The sequence below is a fragment of the Osmerus mordax genome, chromosome 21 (genome assembly GCF_038355195.1).
Source record: "Osmerus mordax isolate fOsmMor3 chromosome 21, fOsmMor3.pri, whole genome shotgun sequence".
NCBI lineage: Eukaryota > Metazoa > Chordata > Actinopteri > Osmeriformes > Osmeridae > Osmerus > Osmerus mordax.
Genome location: NC_090070.1, coordinates 7299051 through 7316145, shown reverse-complemented (window position 1 = coordinate 7316145; position 17095 = coordinate 7299051). Strand labels below are relative to the sequence as shown.

Genomic DNA, 17095 nt, shown 5'->3' with positions numbered 1-17095 from the left:
CATCCTTAGAGTTTTTCTATATATTTTTTTAAATATACAATAAAATCTATCTATATAAACTGTGCTGGGCCTGCTGAACCTATACCTCTTCCACTGGTCAGGGAAGCATTACTTCTGTCTCTGAAGACCCTTCCCAGGTAGCCAGCCGAATCGGGCCGATTGCGGTTAAGTGTCGGCGCACTCGGCAGCCCCATCTGGACCTGTGGAGGCAGAATATGTTAATTGGAAATCTTTCCATAGCCTAAATGTAGAGGTGTACAGGTTAGGTTATGGGGAAGTATAGTTGGGGGAAAACCCTTTTCCCCCAAAAATGTATTTACACTGCTGAAGACAACACCACTCTGCTGGTTTACACTTTGCTTTTTGTGACATAACTCCTCTGTTTGACGATCGCCTGATCTGGGCTGATCTGGGCTGCTTCTGTTCTCCGTGTGCGCCCATAATCTAAGTTTATTGAGGTCTAGCTTGAATTAGCGTTGCTTGTTAGTGGAACGGAACGTTAGTTGAATGGCTTGAGGCTTAACATTTACATTTATTCATTTAGCAGACGCTTTTATCCAAAGTGACTTCCAAGAGAGAGCTTTACAAAAGGGCATAGGTCAATGATCAAACACAGCGAGATAGCCCCAAAAACATTGCGGGTAGCCAAAACATGAAGCATACATTGTGAAAAGCAAATAAGTGCCAATGGGAAGAAACATAAGAGCATGTCGTTAAACAAGTTACAATTAAACAACATGAACCTCAAAAGTGCAAGAGTGTACCTGTAGGAAAGCAAGAAATAATATAATTCACAGTACAAGTACAAGTACAAGAAGTTAAATCAGTTACAACTAACCAACAAGTGCAACAAGTCCCTCAATAAGTGTCATTGTGTTCCTGGAGGAAATAAACTAACATCTGATCCAACAAATCTTTCTTAAGTACCGTTGTACTCCCGGAACAAGTGCGTCTTTAGCCTTTCCTTGAATGTGGGGAGACAGTCAGTGTCTCTGATGGAGGTGGGGAGGTGATTCCACCATTAGGGGGCCAGACAGGAGAAGAGCTTGGGTTGGGAGCGGGCGCTCTTGAGAGGTGGGACCACCTCTCAGACGGTTGTCAGAAGAAGACCGAAGGTGGCGGGTGGGGGTTTAAGGCTGGAGGAGAGACTGGATGTAGTCGGGTGCTGTCCAGTTCACTGCTCGGAAGGTCAGTACCAGGGTCTTGAATCTGATACTGGCCGTGATGGGTAGCCAGTGGAGGGAGATGAGCGGGATGACATGGGAGCGTCTGGGTAGGTTGAAGACCAGACGGGCCGCTGCATTCTGAATCCTCTGGAGAGGGCGGGTTGCGCATTCTGGGAGACCGGCGAGAAGCGAGTTGCAGTAGTCCAACTCGGAGAGGACAAGTGCTTGGACTAGCAGCTGGGTGGAATGCTCAGACAGGTATCTCCTGATCTTCCGGATGTTGTAGAGGGTGAATCTACACGACCGGGAGACTGAAGCAATGTGTGCCGCGAGGGAGAGCTTGTCATCCATGGTAACCCCAAGGTTCCTGGCAGAGGATGAAGGGGTCACCGTCGCAGATCCCAGGATGAATGAGAGATCGTGGGAGATGGAGGGTTTGGCCGGGATGATGAGAAGTTCTGTTTTGGTGAGGTTCAGGTGCTTGTCAACTTAGCTTGGCTTAAGTCTAAGTTGACGGCTACCTAAGCGAGACTTTCTCGTGTAAGCGCGGCTTTTGTTAGCAACGTTGATGGAACACCCCCCTGGTCTAGTAAAATGTCATGTTTTTGTTAATAAAGTACTGGGTACTGCTAGTTTATGTACCCTTAGTATAGATAGTCCACATATTAAAATTTTAGATCCCTATATGTTTATTGTATGCACCTTCCTGCCAAAGCAAATTCCTTGTCTGTGCAAACTTTCATGGCGAATCAATCCCATTCTGATTCTGATTCTGTACAGTTAGAGGTGTATTCATTGTTGTTGCCCTAAAAAGATGAGAAGCATGATCGTTTATCATTCAAAACGGACACATTTTTTGTCCTCTCCGTTTTTGTAAATGACAAATTAATAAGTAAAATAAAGTAATCCGTCTTGGAGGACTGGACCACCTTCCCATCGATCACAGTCTCCACCACTGTGATGACATTGGTGTAACCACTAAGAAACCAAAAACAGACAAGAAGCACATCTTAGAATAGCTTTGAAAATCTTATAATTATCACATAAATATACTTAAACATGACCGAAACGATATAACAAATATTATTCAGCTTTGCAAAATCTTGAGGGAGAGAATCATTGATTTTGGCAAGAAACATGCTTACCTTGTTTGGTGATGTTGGGGACGGCGTTTCGAGGGAGAGAAAAACAAAGTTTAATCACACGCCTATCACGTCCTTTATCTCAGTTCCTTTCACCTCCACACCTTTCCTACACCACCACTTAACTTCCAACCTCCCCCTTCCTCTCCCCTCTCCCCACAGGCTTCCCTCCTCCCTGGTGCCCCAGTCCCCCTCTCCCTGCAAGCTTCTCTCCTCCCCTCCTCCCCGGTCACCCAGTCCCCCTCTCCCTGCAGGCTTCCCTCCTCCCCAGTCCCCCTCTCCCTGCAGGCTTCCCTCCTCCCCAGTCCCCCTCTCCCTGCAGGCTTCTCTCCTCCCCTCCTCCCCGGTCCCCCTCTCCCTGCAAGCTTCCCTCCTCCCCGGTCCCCCTCTCCCTGCAGGCTTCCCTCCTCCCCGGTCCCCCTCTCCCTGCAGGCTTCCCTCCTCCCCGGTCCCCCTCTCCCTGCAGGCTTCCCTCCTCCCCGGTCCCCCTCTCCCTGCAGGCTTCCCTCCTCCCCAGTCCCCTTCTCCCTGCAGGCTTCTCTCCTCCTCTTCTCCCCAGTTCCCCTCTCCCTGCAGGCTTCCCTCCTCCCCAGTCCCCTTCTCCCCGCAGGCTTCCCTCCTCACGTCCTCCCCCGTCCCCCTCAGAGTAGCGGGCCTGGGTCTCTGATAAGGTGCCCTCAAGGATAGTTTCTATATTGGATGGTCAGGTAGAAAAGGTAAATGGGGAAAGGGTGTGTATACCGCATAGGGGCTAAGCTTCTGACAGCAAATTCAACACAAGCATTAAATGGCAAAAAATAAAGGCCTCAGCCAAGGTGTCTCTGCTGTCCTCAGAACACTGGATGCATTTGCAAAAACACATCACTGTCCAGAGACAAAGAGAGGTCTGTTCTAAATGTTGGCATAGTGTCAGGCGAAACGTCCGTTTATACTTTTGCGTTTCTGTTCAGGACACCACAGCTGCATGTTGTCACATCAACAGGTACAGACTTAGATTTGTTGTGCCGAACAACTTAGCTGGATATGGCAACAGTACAATTCAAATAACTTTGCATGTCATTGTGATTTCTAGGATGATTGACTGACAGACTAACCTGAGGCGAACACCAGTGGGTGTGTCTGCTGTCCCCCAGATACATCAGTGTGCTTATGATGTCAATACATGTATGAGAGCAACTTTCACTCACCTGTGTGATATGTATTTGCATATCTGTACTTCTAATCATATTGGTCGAACTTCCCAGATGCGTCTGTATGCATGCATTAAGTCGATGTACGTTTGCTTCCATGCAAATGTTTGATGTGATCATGCCCCACATCCATCCTCACTCCTATCTCTATCTGCATCTGCCTGCAAGGGTACTAAGAGGGTGGAGTAAGAGCCCCTGCCTTTCATGAGGTAACACCTCTCCCCGTTTCACCCATCAACCTCTCCCTCCTCCTCCCTGCCTGCCTCCCTCCCTTCGATCCTGCTGTGTATAAAAGGGAACAAGGTCTGGGCGGTGTGGCAGTCTATGTCCTCATCCAGGGCAGGCAGGCAGACTCCCTCTCTTTCTCTCTCTCACTCGCAGTGACCATGTCCACCTCCTACTCCAGCAAAACCAGTTACTCCTCCGGCGGCGGCGGAAGCAGCGGACGCTCCATGAGGTATGGAGGCTCATCAGGTGGCTCCAGTATGTACATGGGCGGCGGCGGTGGTGGAGGCGGCAGCAGCGGCGGTTACGGCCGCATCTCCGCCATGAGGGCCGGCAGTGTTTATGGAGGCGCAGGAGGCTCCGGAACACGCATCTCCAGTTCTTTCTTCAGTTCTGGTGGCGGCGGCGGCGGTGGTGGTGCTGGTTACGGCTTCGGTATGGGAGGAGGCGGTGGAGGCGGAGGTGGCAGCGGTGTCACAGACCACACATCAGCCAATGAGAAGGCCACCATGCAGAACCTGAACGACCGTCTGGCCTCCTACCTGGACAAGGTGCGCATCCTGGAGAAGGCCAACGGTGAGCTGGAGTTGAAGATCCACGAGTTTCTGGAGAGCAAGACCTCCCCAAAATCCCGCGACTATTCTGCCTTCTTTGTCATTATCGCCGATCTGCAGAAAAAGGTATGTCACCTGATCCCTACAGCTGCCAAAACAAATAACCACATAAATATGGATTGAATTAGCAACCCTTTTTGAATGCAAGACAAATCCATTTCACCCTAGAGAGACATCATAAAATACCTTTACTGCTAGCTGGGGTTGTAAAGAAAACTGACTGTAAGGTTCATGAAAGTTTCAGTATAACTGCAGCATCCATGACGATCCCTGAGGCGATTGCGTAAGATGCAATTCATCTCCTTTTCCCTGGAGTTCCCTTTCAAAGCAATTTGTCACCGTTTAGCTGATTCCCAACGCTTAAAATTCCCAAAGGCATTCTGCAAAGCCTGGACTTATGCAATTCCATTCGTTATCTTATCTTAAAACATGTTGCTATCCTCCATTCCCACAGATCCAGGATGCCACCGGTTACAACGGAGGCATCTACCTTTCCATTGACAACGCTAAACTGGCAGCTGATGACTTCAGAACCAAGTAGGCTTCCAAACCCCTTGCAAAGAATTTGTGTCACACCAAATAGCACAAAGCCAAATCCGTAGATACCATCATAAACTTCTATGCCCCCACCCCAGCAGGTATGAGAATGAACTGGCCATGCGGCAGTCGGTCGAGGCGGACATTGCTGGGCTCAAGAGGATGTTGGATGAGCTGGCCCAGGCCAGGTCCGACCTGGAAATGCAGATCGAGGGTCTGAAGGAGGAGCTCATCTACATGAAGAAGAACCATGAGGAGGTGGGTGGGGATGTAATGGTGGAGAAGGGAGCATGCCAAAAGGCTGAACCCTTCCTATTAGTCCTATAACTGTTTTTTTTTTATGGCCATCATTGACAATAGTTTCCCGAACAAAGTTCATATCCTCTGTCATTTATAAATCAAGCTCATATAAAGTTCTTGTATCCAAGACAAACAAATCCTCTATGAAGAAAACTCACGTATGTCCCTCACTGTAGGAACTACTGTCCATGAGGACGCAGATGACCGGCCAGGTGAACGTGGAGGTGGACGCAGCGCCTCAAGTGGACCTCAGCAGTGTCATGGCTGAGATCCGCCAGCAGTACGAGGGCGTCTCCGCCAAGAACCAGCGAGACCTGGACAGCTGGTTCCAGAGCAAGGTACTAACTACAATCCCGCCCATCGATTCAGCTGACCATTGCAGACTGGATAAACAGTTGACCCTATCACTGTTTACCCACAGTCACAGAGTCTGAACAAGGAAGTAGCCGCCAACACAGAAGTCCTCCAGTCTTCCAAGTCGGAGATCTCAGAAATTCGTCGCTTGCTGCAAGGTCTGGAGATCGAGCTACAGTCCCAGCAAAGCATGGTGAGTCCCAGCCGAGCATCAGCGCTTGCTGCCCTGTATACCAATGCCCGAGTTGTGTTCCGACTTGCTTTCCCACAATCCCTCACCTCGATCCATCTTTTTCTCCAATGACTGACCAATAGAAAGCCTCCCTGGAGGGCACGCTCGCAGACACAGAAGGGCGGTACTCGATGCAGCTCCAGGGTCTTCAGAGGCAGGTCACCAGCCTTGAGCAGCAGCTGATGAGCATGCACAGCGACATGGAACGCCAGGGCCAGGAGTACAAGATGCTGCTGGACATCAAGACCAGGCTGGAGATGGAGATCGCCGAGTACAGGAGGCTGCTGGACGGAGAGGTCTCAGGGTAAGCGGGGCAGACTGGGGAGAAAGAACAAACAAGGGATGGATGTAACTTAGGTAACCAATTTAGTCACCAGTAGTAGCACGGTAGTTTTGCTTTGATGTGTGTTTAAGTAGCACTCTATCAGTGTGCCAGCAATTCACTAGAATGCTAGCCCACTGTGCTTCTTGTGAGGTGAGCACACAGATTCTCTTTTCTTCATTAAACAACAGTCGACCAAAGATGGTCTTAGGGGAAGATGACAGCTTGAAAACAAACCATAAGAAGCATACACTAATTTAGTAAGATGCTATTTGTTCTTTCTTCACAATGACCTCCTCTAAGAACACACGCAATGTGGTGGTGGTCACAGAGGAGGTTATAGACGGAGAGGACTCAGGGTAAGCGAGCCAGACTGTTGGGGCGGCTGTGGCTCAGGGGGTAGAGAGGGTTGTCTGTTAATCGCAAGGTTGGCGGTTCGATCCCCGACTCCTCCCAGGCCATGTGCCGAAGTATCCTTCAGAATCAGAATCAGAAAGGGATTTATTCGCCATGAAAGTTTGCACAGACAAGGAATTTGCTTTGGCAGGAAGGTGCATACAATAAACATATACCTAAAATTTAAATATGTGGACTAACTATACTAAGGGAGTCAGGTGGCTGAGCGGTGAGGGAGTCGGGTTAGTAATCCGAAGGTTGCCAGTTCGATTCCCGGTCATGCCAACTGACGTTGTGTCCTTGGGCAAGGAACTTCACCCTACTTGCCTCGGGGGAATGTCCCTGTACTTACTGTAAGTCGCTCTGGATAAGAGCGTCTGCTAAATGACTAAATGTAAAATGTATGTAAATGTATGTAAATGTAAAATGTATGTACATAAACTAGCAGTACTAAGTGGGATTAGAATAGAATTTAATATACAATAAAATATAAGTTGCCGTAAATGACAAAATACAAAAATACAAAAAATACAAATGTACAAGATACCATGTTGTGGTGCAGAGTGTTTTAAGCAAGAAGTCATTTTGAGTCAGTGTGGTCCCTTGGCCTTGTTGAAGAGGCCAACAGCGGAAGGGAAGACGTGGCGTGAGGTATTGGTCCTGATAGACCGCAGCCTTCTGCCGGGGGGGAGTGACTGAAACAGGGAGTGTCCAGGGTGGGAGGAGTCGGCCACAATCTTCCTCGCTCGCCTCAGGGTCCTCGAGGTGTGCAGGTCCTCGAGGGTAGGCAGATTGCAGCCAATCACCTTCTCAGCAGTACGGATGATACGCTGCAGTCTGCTCTTGTCCTTGGCAGTGGCAGCAGCGTACCAGACGGTGATGGAGGAGGTGAGGATGGACTCAATGATGGCTGAGTAGAAGTGCACCATCATTGTCTTTGGCAGGTTGAACTTCTTCAGCTGCCGAAGGAAGTACATCCTCTGTTGTGCTTTCTTGATGAGGGAGCTGATGTTCAGTTCCCACTTGAGGTCCTGGGAGAGGATAGTGCCCAGGAAGCGGAAGGACTCCACAGTGTTGACTGGGGAGTCACACAGGGTGATGGGGGTGAGTGGGGCTGTGTTCCTCCTGAAGTCCACAACCATCTCCACTGTCTTAAGAGCATTGAGCTCTAAGTTGTTCTGGCTGCACCAGGACACCAGGTTGGCCGCTTCCCACCTATAATCAGACTCGTCTCCACCAGAGATGAGCCCAATAAGGGTGGTGTCGTCCGCAAACTTCAGGAGTTTGACGGACGGATGACTGGAGGTGCAACTGTTGGTGTACAGGGAGAAGAGCAGAGGAGAAAGGACGCAGCCCTGAGGTGATCCGGTGCTGATGGACCGGGAGTCAGAGACTTGTGTTCCCAGCTTAACGCACTGCTTCCTGTCAGACAGGAAGTCTGTGATCCACCTGCAGGTGGAATCAGGCACGTTCAGCTGGGAGAGCTTGTCCTGAAGCAGGGCGGGGATGATGGTATTGAAGGCAGAGCTGAAGTCCACAAACAGGATCCTGGCATAGGATGCTGGGGAGTCCAGGTGCTGTAGGGTGAAGTGGAGGGCCATGTTAACTGCATCGTCCACAGACTTGTTGGCTCTGTAGACAAACTCCAGGGGGTCCAGTAGAGGGTCAGTGATGGATTTCAGGTGTGCCAGCACCAGGCGCTCGAAGACTTCATTACCACAGAGGTCAGGGCGACGGGTGTGTAGTCATTATGTCCTGTTGGCCTTTGCTTTTTGGGCACAGGGATGATGGTGGAGGACTTGAGACAGGCTGGCACATGGCATGTCTCAAGGGAGGTGTTAAAGATGTAGGTAAACACCTGAGACAGCTGGTCAGCGCAGTGCTTGAGGGTGGCTGGAGAGACAGAGTCCGGCCCAGCTGCTTTGCGGGGATTCTGCCTCTTGAAAAGTCTGTTAACTTCACCCTCCTGAATGGAGAGAGTCGTCACTGTAGAGGGGGGGAGGTGGGAGGCCTCCTGGGTGGGAAGGGGTAGTTCAAGACTGTCCAATTGTCTTTCAAATCTGCAGTAGAACTCATTCAGGTCGTTGGCCAGGCGGGAGTCGTTAGTGGAGTGGGGGGCTCTGGGCTTGTAGTTGGTAATTTGCCTGAGCCCTCTCCAGACAGAAGCAGAGTCGTTCGCAGAGAATTGGTGTTTTAGCCTCTCTGAGTACAGTCGTTTAGCCTCCCTCACCGCCTTGCTAAACCTGTTCTTCGACTCGACTTGAGCAAGACTCTGAACCCCAAGTTGCTCCCGATGGGCAGGCCGGCGCCTTGTATGGTAGCTCGCTGCCGTAGGTATGTGTGATTGAGAGTATGAATGGGTGAATGAGAGGCAAACATTGTAAAGCGCTTTGAGTACTGCTAAGGTAGAAAAGCGCTATATAAATGCAGTCCATTTACCATTTACCATTTGAGAAAGAACAAACAAGGGATGGATGTAACTTAGGTAACTGATTTAGTCTCGAGCAGTAGCACGGTAGATTTGCTTTGATGTGTGTTTAAACATCCTGTAAAGTGGACCTGAAAACTAGTTTTAAGTTCGCCACACCACAGAATGTGTTATTAACTACCCATCCAAATTCGAATGAAAAAGTAACACCGACATGTATGTAAAATTAGGCTTTGAAATCATGAAAAAATCAGCAGTCTTCTCTGCTCCAGACTGGGGGGGGCGTGTCGCCTGAAGGAGCTGAAGCTCCGCCCCTCGCTGCCTACCTACGACTCAGATAATGGACGCTACGTCAAGCCGAACAAAACAGTATAAAATTAGAATTTATTTGTTCAATGAGTGAAACATACAGATGCATATAATGTTCCCCTGAGCTGTAACAGTAAAAATGGACACCAAAGACAGCTGACAGTGAGCTCTCCAACTAGGCTACTTCTAACACATACCATTTCACCAAAATACCATCATTCTACACCGAGTAGCCTAATATCAGTTTAGCGGTTTGCACTAACTCATAGCAGAGATACCTCTGGAAAAGTTATCTAGTATAATTATAACAAGCACACAGAACAGAGTGATGAACTGCTGTCGGCGGTGGATTGTCCAGGTGCGACCTGAGGAGGAACGGCCCGGAGGGCGGATGCTCGGATGCACGGCTCCGCGCTGCAAGAGAAGCCGTGTGTCCGCGAACCCCGTCTGTCTCTGGTCCATGTTAAAACTATCCGCCGTGAAATGGTCACTGCATTTAGTCATTTAGCAGACTCTCTTATCCACTGCAGAGGCGGCTGTTGGAGTTTATCAGAAGCTTTCCATCTGCGTGGCTCTTCACAAAATCAATCCACCCACTTTTCCTTTCCTCATCAATAGGGAAATGAAATAGTGTTACAGCGCAGCTGAAGTTTTTGCATCCAGGGAAGATGCAGTTGCGGGTGGAGGGAGACATCCTGAAGCTAGCTAGATAGCTGATGTAGGCTACAATAACAGTACAGCAGTCAGTGATCTGACGGGTCGAAATGACCTAGATGGGTAACTTTTTGGCCCTGCCTATTAAAACCTGATCTGAAAACGGAAGAGAAACTTTTCTACGGTCTAACTATACATTTTGGTGTGACAAAGTTTTAGTGATTTGCACATGCTTTCAGGAACTCATTTCACACGTATATAATGTACTGAGAAGCAAATCATGGTATTAACTTTACAGGATCTTTAAGTAGCACTCTACCATAGTGTGCCAGAAATTCACTAGAATGCTAGCCCACTGTCCTTGTGAGGTGAGCAAACAAATCCTCTTTTCTTCATTAAACCAAAGTCGACCAAAGATGGTCTTAGGGGAAGATGTCAGCTTGAAAACAAACCGTAAGAAGCATACACTAATCCAGTAAGATGCTCTTTGTTCCATCTTTCTTACAGCATCAGCGACATATCCTCCACAGTGACCTCCTCTAAGAGCACACGCAAGGTGGTGGTGGTCACAGAGGAGGTTGTGGATGGCAAGGTGGTGTCCTCTTCTGCCACAAGCTCCTAGTGGGCTGAAACAGCAAGGCGCGCACAAAGAGTTAACCCCCTTCCAAGAACATCTGGGTAGAACACTGTCAACAGTTCTTCATTTGAAAGCAATAAAGATACTCTCAGTGTGCTGACAATGCCATCTTTGTGTTCTGTGTCTGATTTGACTCCTTTCCTTTACATCTGACTGCCATTTTGGAGTTTATTGTTTGAACATGAGGCCAAGAGAATAGTATTTTGAAAGTGCACGCGTCAGTGACGGGTCATGATTAGTGTGATCTATGTGGCACTGTGTGGAAGATTACTGTCAGCAGGGATTGGATTTGTCATTAATGACTACATTTACATTTAGCAGACGCTCTCGAGCGACTTACAGTAAGTACAGGGACATTCCCTCCGAGGCAAGTAGAGTGAAGTGCCTTGCTCAAGGCACAGGTGGGAATCAAACCGGCAACCTTCTGAGTAATAGCCTGATTCCCTAATCGCTCAGCCATTGAGTTGTTGGTGTGGGAGAATTGTATGAGACTTGATAACCCTTCCCTGAACAACAAGTAACATGTAGGTTATGGTAAAGAGGCCTGTTCCATAAAAGCCGCTCAAAAAAGCTTGACTTACTTGAATTAGTTTAATTAGTCAAGCGGGGCTAAAGCGGTTCCATAAAGGCCAATTTCAGCTCACGCACTCCTACTAATTCAAGTCAGATTTAGGTAGTCAAGCTAATTGCGCGTGCACCCTATAAGAGAGAAAGGATGGCAAGAAATCACGGATCGATTGAATGCATAGGTGTAAGTAGAAAAATTTAAAATGTAATATCCTGCAATCCAACCTAATTTAGTAACAGTTTTATTATACAGTCTAGGCCATGTAGTCAAAGGTTTAACTACATAAAAGGTTGGTTGATGTGTCTGTATTTGCATATTCTTGACCAAAAGTCTTCATTGAGTGTCTGCCTTCGGCAAGGGAACAACCTTTGTTCTCGCACATATATATTATTTATTATTTATTTTCCCACCCTAAGGATCTCTCAATATTTTGACTACATAGAGAACGTAAGTGTCAAAAGGTTCGTCTTGGTAGCGAATGCGTTGCTTGTATTTTTATTTACGTTCCGTTGCACGGTTTAAGTTTAAATTAGTTTTTTTTGGCGAAAAGTGTCTTTTGTCGCCAAAGGGAATCAGTGCAAGCCTAACATCACAACGTCAGCACACGTTAGCAACCACGCATGAATACGACGTGCATTGATGTAGTAAGACTGTTGCGAATCCCCTCCGGCAGAAGGCTGCGGTCTATCAGGACCAATACCTCACGCCACAAAAACAGTTTCTTCCCTTCCGCTGTGGGCCTCTTCAACAAGGCCAAGGGACCACACTGACTCAAATGACTTATTGCTTAAAACACACTGCTTTTGCACTGCACCACAACATGGTATCTTGTACATTTGTATTTTTTGTAATATTTGTATTTTTGTATTTTTATATTGTAATTTACGGCAACTTATATTTATCCCACTTAGTACTGCTAGTTTATGTACCCTTAGTATAGTTAGTCCACATATTTAAATTTTAGGTATATGTTTATTGTATGCACCTTCCTGCCAAAGCAAATTCCTTGTCTGTGCAAACTTTCATGGCGAATAAATCCCTTTCTGATTCTGATTCTGATTCTGAACTAACAGCATCATGTATTTAGTCATTCAAGACTTGCATGTACAGTAAGTAATTTCACATTAAATCATGTATTTAAACTCAAGCTTCTGTGGTGTGTCGCTGTCTTCAATGCCACAGCCTAAACTTGATGTCAAAAGAAACATTCAATCAGTCAATCTCATCCACATCCACGTCTACTGTTTTGGAGGACTGGACCACCTTCCCATCGATCACAGTCTCCACCACTGTGATGACCTTGGTGACCACTAAGAAGCCAAGAACAGACAATAAGTACATCTTAGAATAGCATTGACAATCTTATAATTATCACAAAACATGACCGACGACACATTATTCAGGTTAGCAAAATCTTTAGGGAATCATTGATTTTAGCAAGAAACATGCTTACCTTGTTTGGTGCTGTTGGGGACAGCGTTTCGAGGGAGAGAAAAAGACGAGAAAAACACAGTTTAATCACACGCCTGTCACGTCCTTTATCTCAGTTTCTTTCACCTCCACACCTTTCCTACACCACCACTTAACTTACAACCTCCCCCTTCCTTTCCCCTCTTCCCGCAGGCTTCTCTCCTATCCCTCCTCCCCAGTCCCCCAGTTCCCTGGCCTGGTCCTCACCAGACTCTCGTACATTTCATTTGTACAGAGAGTCTGGGATCGCTCCATTGACAAGCGTTAACTTCCTTGAAGGCGGGTACTCTGTTGAAGTTTAAAACTATAGACCAATTATCACCCTACGTCACACAACGTTAAGCAGGCTCAACTGCGCATGTTGGTGGCAAAAGACAAACTTCTCCCGGGTATATACACTTGGAGTGTCGATCAGGTAATTATATATCTCTGGACACTGGATTGCAGGGCTTGACATAACTTTTTGAGGCATTTGTCATTTGGACAGTACATTTACGTTTCACTTGTCCATGCACAAAAGTCACTTGTCCCCGCAGACCTTTAAATAGCCTGACGAGTGAAACGGGCAAAAGCCTGGCTAACGGAGGTTGCTTTCTCAGGCAAATGATGAATGAAACAGGCTTGATTAAAGAAATCCGAGATTCTGGCTATCTTCAGCAGACTCGTATCTACAACAGGCAGTCCTCCCTGACGTTTTTGGTGTAGAATGGAGTGAAATACAACATTGTGCACACTGCAAGTGAGCGACCCGAGTCTGACTGAGGCTAACGTCAAAAGAGTGTAAGAGGGACGCAGTCTCACTCAGATTGCCAGTTTTACACAAATCTCAAAAATAATCGGACCAGCTGCTAAAAGCAGAATTACCATATCTCTTGAAAGCTGCCCTGCTCGACTTTTGTGGTTTAGAATTGACTGTAAAACTGTACAATTATGAATTTTGTGACATGACGTGAAGACATGGCTGCCGCCTAAGACTATGCGGTCTACCGGGCGACATTCTCACTCAAATCTCAAGACTTTCGTGACCCAAATCAAAATTCTGATGTGACAGATCAATGGGGAATCGCTTTCTCTCTTAAAGGCTGTCCTACTCGACCTTTTTGGTCTTTTTGAATCTAACTATTTGTATAATCCGTGTAATTCTCTAGCCGTTATAAAGGCTATCTTTTCCCGGTTTTCTGCCACCATGCTGCGCGCATCCCGAATGTTTACAAACAAATAATTAGACTATTGGATCTGCCCAGAGCCACTCGCCATTTGCCATAACCAATCGCTAGTGTTCGCCTTAGCCGACTCCTTCACCACTACTGTAACGGAGCTATAGCTGCCGTAGCTGGAAAACCTAACTTTTCCCGAACCCTGAGGGGGAGGAGGGCCACAACATCATGGCCACCAGCAAAACTCAGCAAAGATTGTTCTTGCTCCGGATTTAACTTCTGGATATTCGGCAGCGTTGCAACAACGGACCGAATGGCTTCGCTCGCATCTTTCTCCGCCGCCATTAAGGAACTACAACTCAAACTAGCGCACGACGTCAACGTAATCGTTCTCAGCCACTCCCTCTGTTCGCTGATTGGAACGGTAAAAAGTTTACCGGAGACATCTGACTAATATACCGAAAGCCCAGACGCAGTACAGAAACAAAATGAAAATTGAGCGGAAGTACGTAGGAGGGCATAGCCAGGCTACCAGTACCCCTCTCCCTGCAGGCTTCTCTCCTATCCCTCCTCCCCAGTCCCCCTCTCCTTGCAGGTTCCCCTTCTCCCGGTCCCCCTCTTCCAGGCACTCACACGTCGTCCTCTCCGTCCAGCAGCCTCCTGTACTCGGCGATCTCCATCTCCAGCCTGGTCTTGAGGTCCAGCAGGACGTTGTACTCCTGCCTGTGGCTGGCGATGTTGCCGTGGAGTCGGGACAGCTGGCTTTCCAGGCTGGTCACCACATCCTGGAGGCCTGACAGTTGGGCAGAGTAGCGGGCCTGGGTCTCTGATAAGGTGCCCTCCAGGGATAGTTTCTATATTGGATGGTCAGATGGAAAAGGTAAATGGGTTGGAATGGGTGTATAGGTGTACACCGCATAGGGGCAAATATGGATGTTGTTAAGGCTACTCTTAGCCTTAATTGTTGTGGAATGTCTTTAACTTGGGATTGTGGTGTGAGTGTGTGCATCAGCCTGACCGCACATTCTAAAATGTGTTTTGTGTCAATGTGAAACTCATTTATTTTCTCCCTGAGTCTGATTTGGGGGGGGGGGGGGGGGGTTAAGATGAAGTGTCAGGTTAAAGTCAGCACGGTGCCAAATCAGTTTATTTATGGTGGATTTACAAGAAGAAAACGTTTGCCAGATTTTCCCTTTCACCACAGGGTGTGTGTCAGTTGTTGTCAAGTCAGACAATGTGTTCCGCAGAGTGCTCACCATGCTTGTGCAGGACTGCAGTTCAATCTGAAGCCTCTGGAGGGTGCTCTTGAGCTCCTTCACCTCGGTGCGACAGCTGATGAGACCCTCGTTCTGAATGACAACTTCCTGCTCAACTGTGCACATCTGATGAAAAAACACATTAGTCAGAAGATATGACCCTAATTTCTGCGTAGCTAATGATGATTGTTGGACATCGCCTGTCTAGTCTGTTTTGCAGAAAATATCAGATGCATTTGATGATAAACTGATGGAAATGCAACTGACATACAGTACCAGTCAAAGGTTTGGACACTGACCGGTACTGTACATACAATGCAACAAACCTACACATAATCATAATATTTGTGCGTTGGTGTCACATGTCACTGCATCGCTCATCACGTTTCCTTCCTTCTCATGAACAACACTTCAGCCAGCCACGCCACCAAGAACACTTTGAATGCGCAGGTGCGTGTCCTTTAGAAACACTTCAACCAACTCAACTCGGTTCCTCTTGCAACTAAGACAAAAACGATTCTCCACGATGGATCTTAATGGACCCGTGGGTTCTGCTAACCTTGCTCTGGTACCAGGCATCCAGGTCTTTGCGGTTCTTCACGGCCACTGCCTCGTAGTGTTCCCTGATCTCGGTCATGGTCTGGTTCAGGTCCATAGAGGGCGCTGCGTCCACCGACACGTTCACCTGGCCGCCCATATGCGCCCTCAACAGGGCCAGCTCCTACATTGGGAAAGGTCAAAGGTCAGGTTTGTCACGATTAGAGACATCATGGTGGCCACGGGGCAGTATTCAAAGCAGTTTGGAAAGTGCGTGACTGTCTCACTAATCATGTATATTGTCAATATCCAAACCCTATTGACAATTACCACTGTTACTGGTTTGTATCCTTAGAACTTAGTGCTGTTTGTGTACAACTGTGTCTGAGGGTTTTATTGCGCTACTGTATTTGATCTGCTGGAACTGTAATATGTGTGTTTTTAGGTGCGTGCGGAGGCACAGAAAGGGTTTCTGTGAGCTAATGGAGAGGAGGAAGAATGGAAGGAAGAGGAAAGGGAAGGGTGGCGGGGCAGGGGTGTCGGAGTCCAGAAGAGTGCTTGAGTTTGCGTGCAAAACGTTGACTGCCCTTATAAAACAATTGGGTGAAGTTGATTAAATGTTATAGGAACATCCTTTACGTTCAAATCTGCTAATATGTGGAGTGCGACATCATTTTACTTCATACTATTATGTGAGTGGAGTAAAGTGGACAGAATGTTACATTGGCATGAATGTGGAACACTGGTCTTTTGTTCCAAGAATGCAATCAATAACTCCAAAAGGTGGTGAACCTTTAGTACTACTACTACTGTTTGTGTTAGTAAAGCAAACGTATGTACACAGTCAGGTCCTATTCAGGTCCACCAACAAAATCATGACTATTCGTAGGTGTGACAGAGAGTCAGGGGCGGAGTTCAATTGGTATTTTTCACTACCAATTGAAAAACGGCAGATTATTTTACATAAAGCTCAAAAAACAATTTTGCGCTCAAATAATGGCCAAGCGCTGTGCGCGCTGGCATTAAGTGTGGAAGTCCCCATCTTGCATCACGTCAAACCCATACGTCCTAGGGCTAAGCCCCAAATGGGCTTAGCCCCAAATGTTTACACATTCGTTAAGCAGTCTCAAAAATGGTATCAATATAAAAAATACGATCCCTTTCTGTAATCATGATACCCCCCAGAAAGGTTCACGGCACCCCCAGTCAAAGCAGGCTGCATCCAGCTCTTTTTGGTATACAAAAAAAAGTGGGCCGGTCTTGGGCCTGAAACTCCCGGGCTGAAAAGTGGCCCCACTCCGGCCCTGTCCAGAACCTTCCTCAGAGCGTACGCTCTTTGTATAATCTGAGCACCTTCATCCACAGGGTTGTTGAAGAATGGATACGCCATAATTTATTGTAACTTATCTAGACGCTCTGCTTAGTTTAGGCCTTATTTTATGTAAATTAATCAATGTCTTTTGAAAACAGTTAAAGTTACATTATTTCTTCACTTGTTTATTTCAATTAATACATTCTATCAAGTAAATTAATTCATGTGTGCACTTCAAAAAGTCTGCACTTATGTTTCCGAACACGGACTAAAGTGCTTTGGAATTTAC

The 17095-nt window shown here is 47.2% G+C and overlaps 2 protein-coding genes across 2 annotated transcripts; one reads left to right on the top strand and one right to left on the bottom strand.

The window, feature by feature from the left end:
• Positions 1-3835: 3835 nt before the first annotated feature.
• LOC136965208 (keratin, type I cytoskeletal 13-like) lies at positions 3836-10614 on the top strand. The gene is made up of 7 exons (XM_067259265.1): positions 3836-4403; positions 4792-4874; positions 4976-5132; positions 5351-5512; positions 5596-5721; positions 5844-6064; positions 10377-10614. The coding sequence occupies exons 1-7, from the start codon at positions 3885-3887 to the stop codon at positions 10489-10491; spliced, it is 1383 nt and encodes a 460-aa protein (XP_067115366.1). The 5' UTR covers positions 3836-3884; the 3' UTR covers positions 10492-10614.
• A 1672-nt stretch (positions 10615-12286) lies between these two features.
• LOC136965632 (keratin, type I cytoskeletal 50 kDa-like) lies at positions 12287-16884 on the bottom strand. Its single transcript, XM_067259815.1, has 6 exons — positions 16792-16884; positions 15517-15678; positions 14958-15083; positions 14335-14555; positions 12528-12538; positions 12287-12384 (listed from the first exon to the last, which is right to left on the bottom strand). The coding sequence occupies exons 1-6, from the start codon at positions 16882-16884 to the stop codon at positions 12287-12289; spliced, it is 711 nt and encodes a 236-aa protein (XP_067115916.1).
• Positions 16885-17095: the final 211 nt, after the last annotated feature.

Excerpts from the sequence above, each read along its gene's own strand:
- LOC136965208 (XM_067259265.1), top strand. The coding sequence starts at position 3,885 with ATGTCCACCTCCTACTCCAGCAAAACCAGTTACTCCTCCGGCGGCGGC. Across the intron at positions 5,722-5,843 it reads TACAGTCCCAGCAAAGCATG|AAAGCCTCCCTGGAGGGCAC; the intron begins GTGAGTCCCAGC and ends ACTGACCAATAG. Across the intron at positions 6,065-10,376 it reads CTGGACGGAGAGGTCTCAGG|CATCAGCGACATATCCTCCA; the intron begins GTAAGCGGGGCA and ends TCTTTCTTACAG.
- LOC136965632 (XM_067259815.1), bottom strand. The coding sequence starts at position 16,884 with ATGGCGTATCCATTCTTCAACAACCCTGTGGATGAAGGTGCTCAGATT. Across the intron at positions 15,084-15,516 it reads ATGCCTGGTACCAGAGCAAG|ATGTGCACAGTTGAGCAGGA; the intron begins GTTAGCAGAACC and ends TTTTTTCATCAG. Across the intron at positions 14,556-14,957 it reads TGCAGTCCTGCACAAGCATG|AAACTATCCCTGGAGGGCAC; the intron begins GTGAGCACTCTG and ends CATCCAATATAG.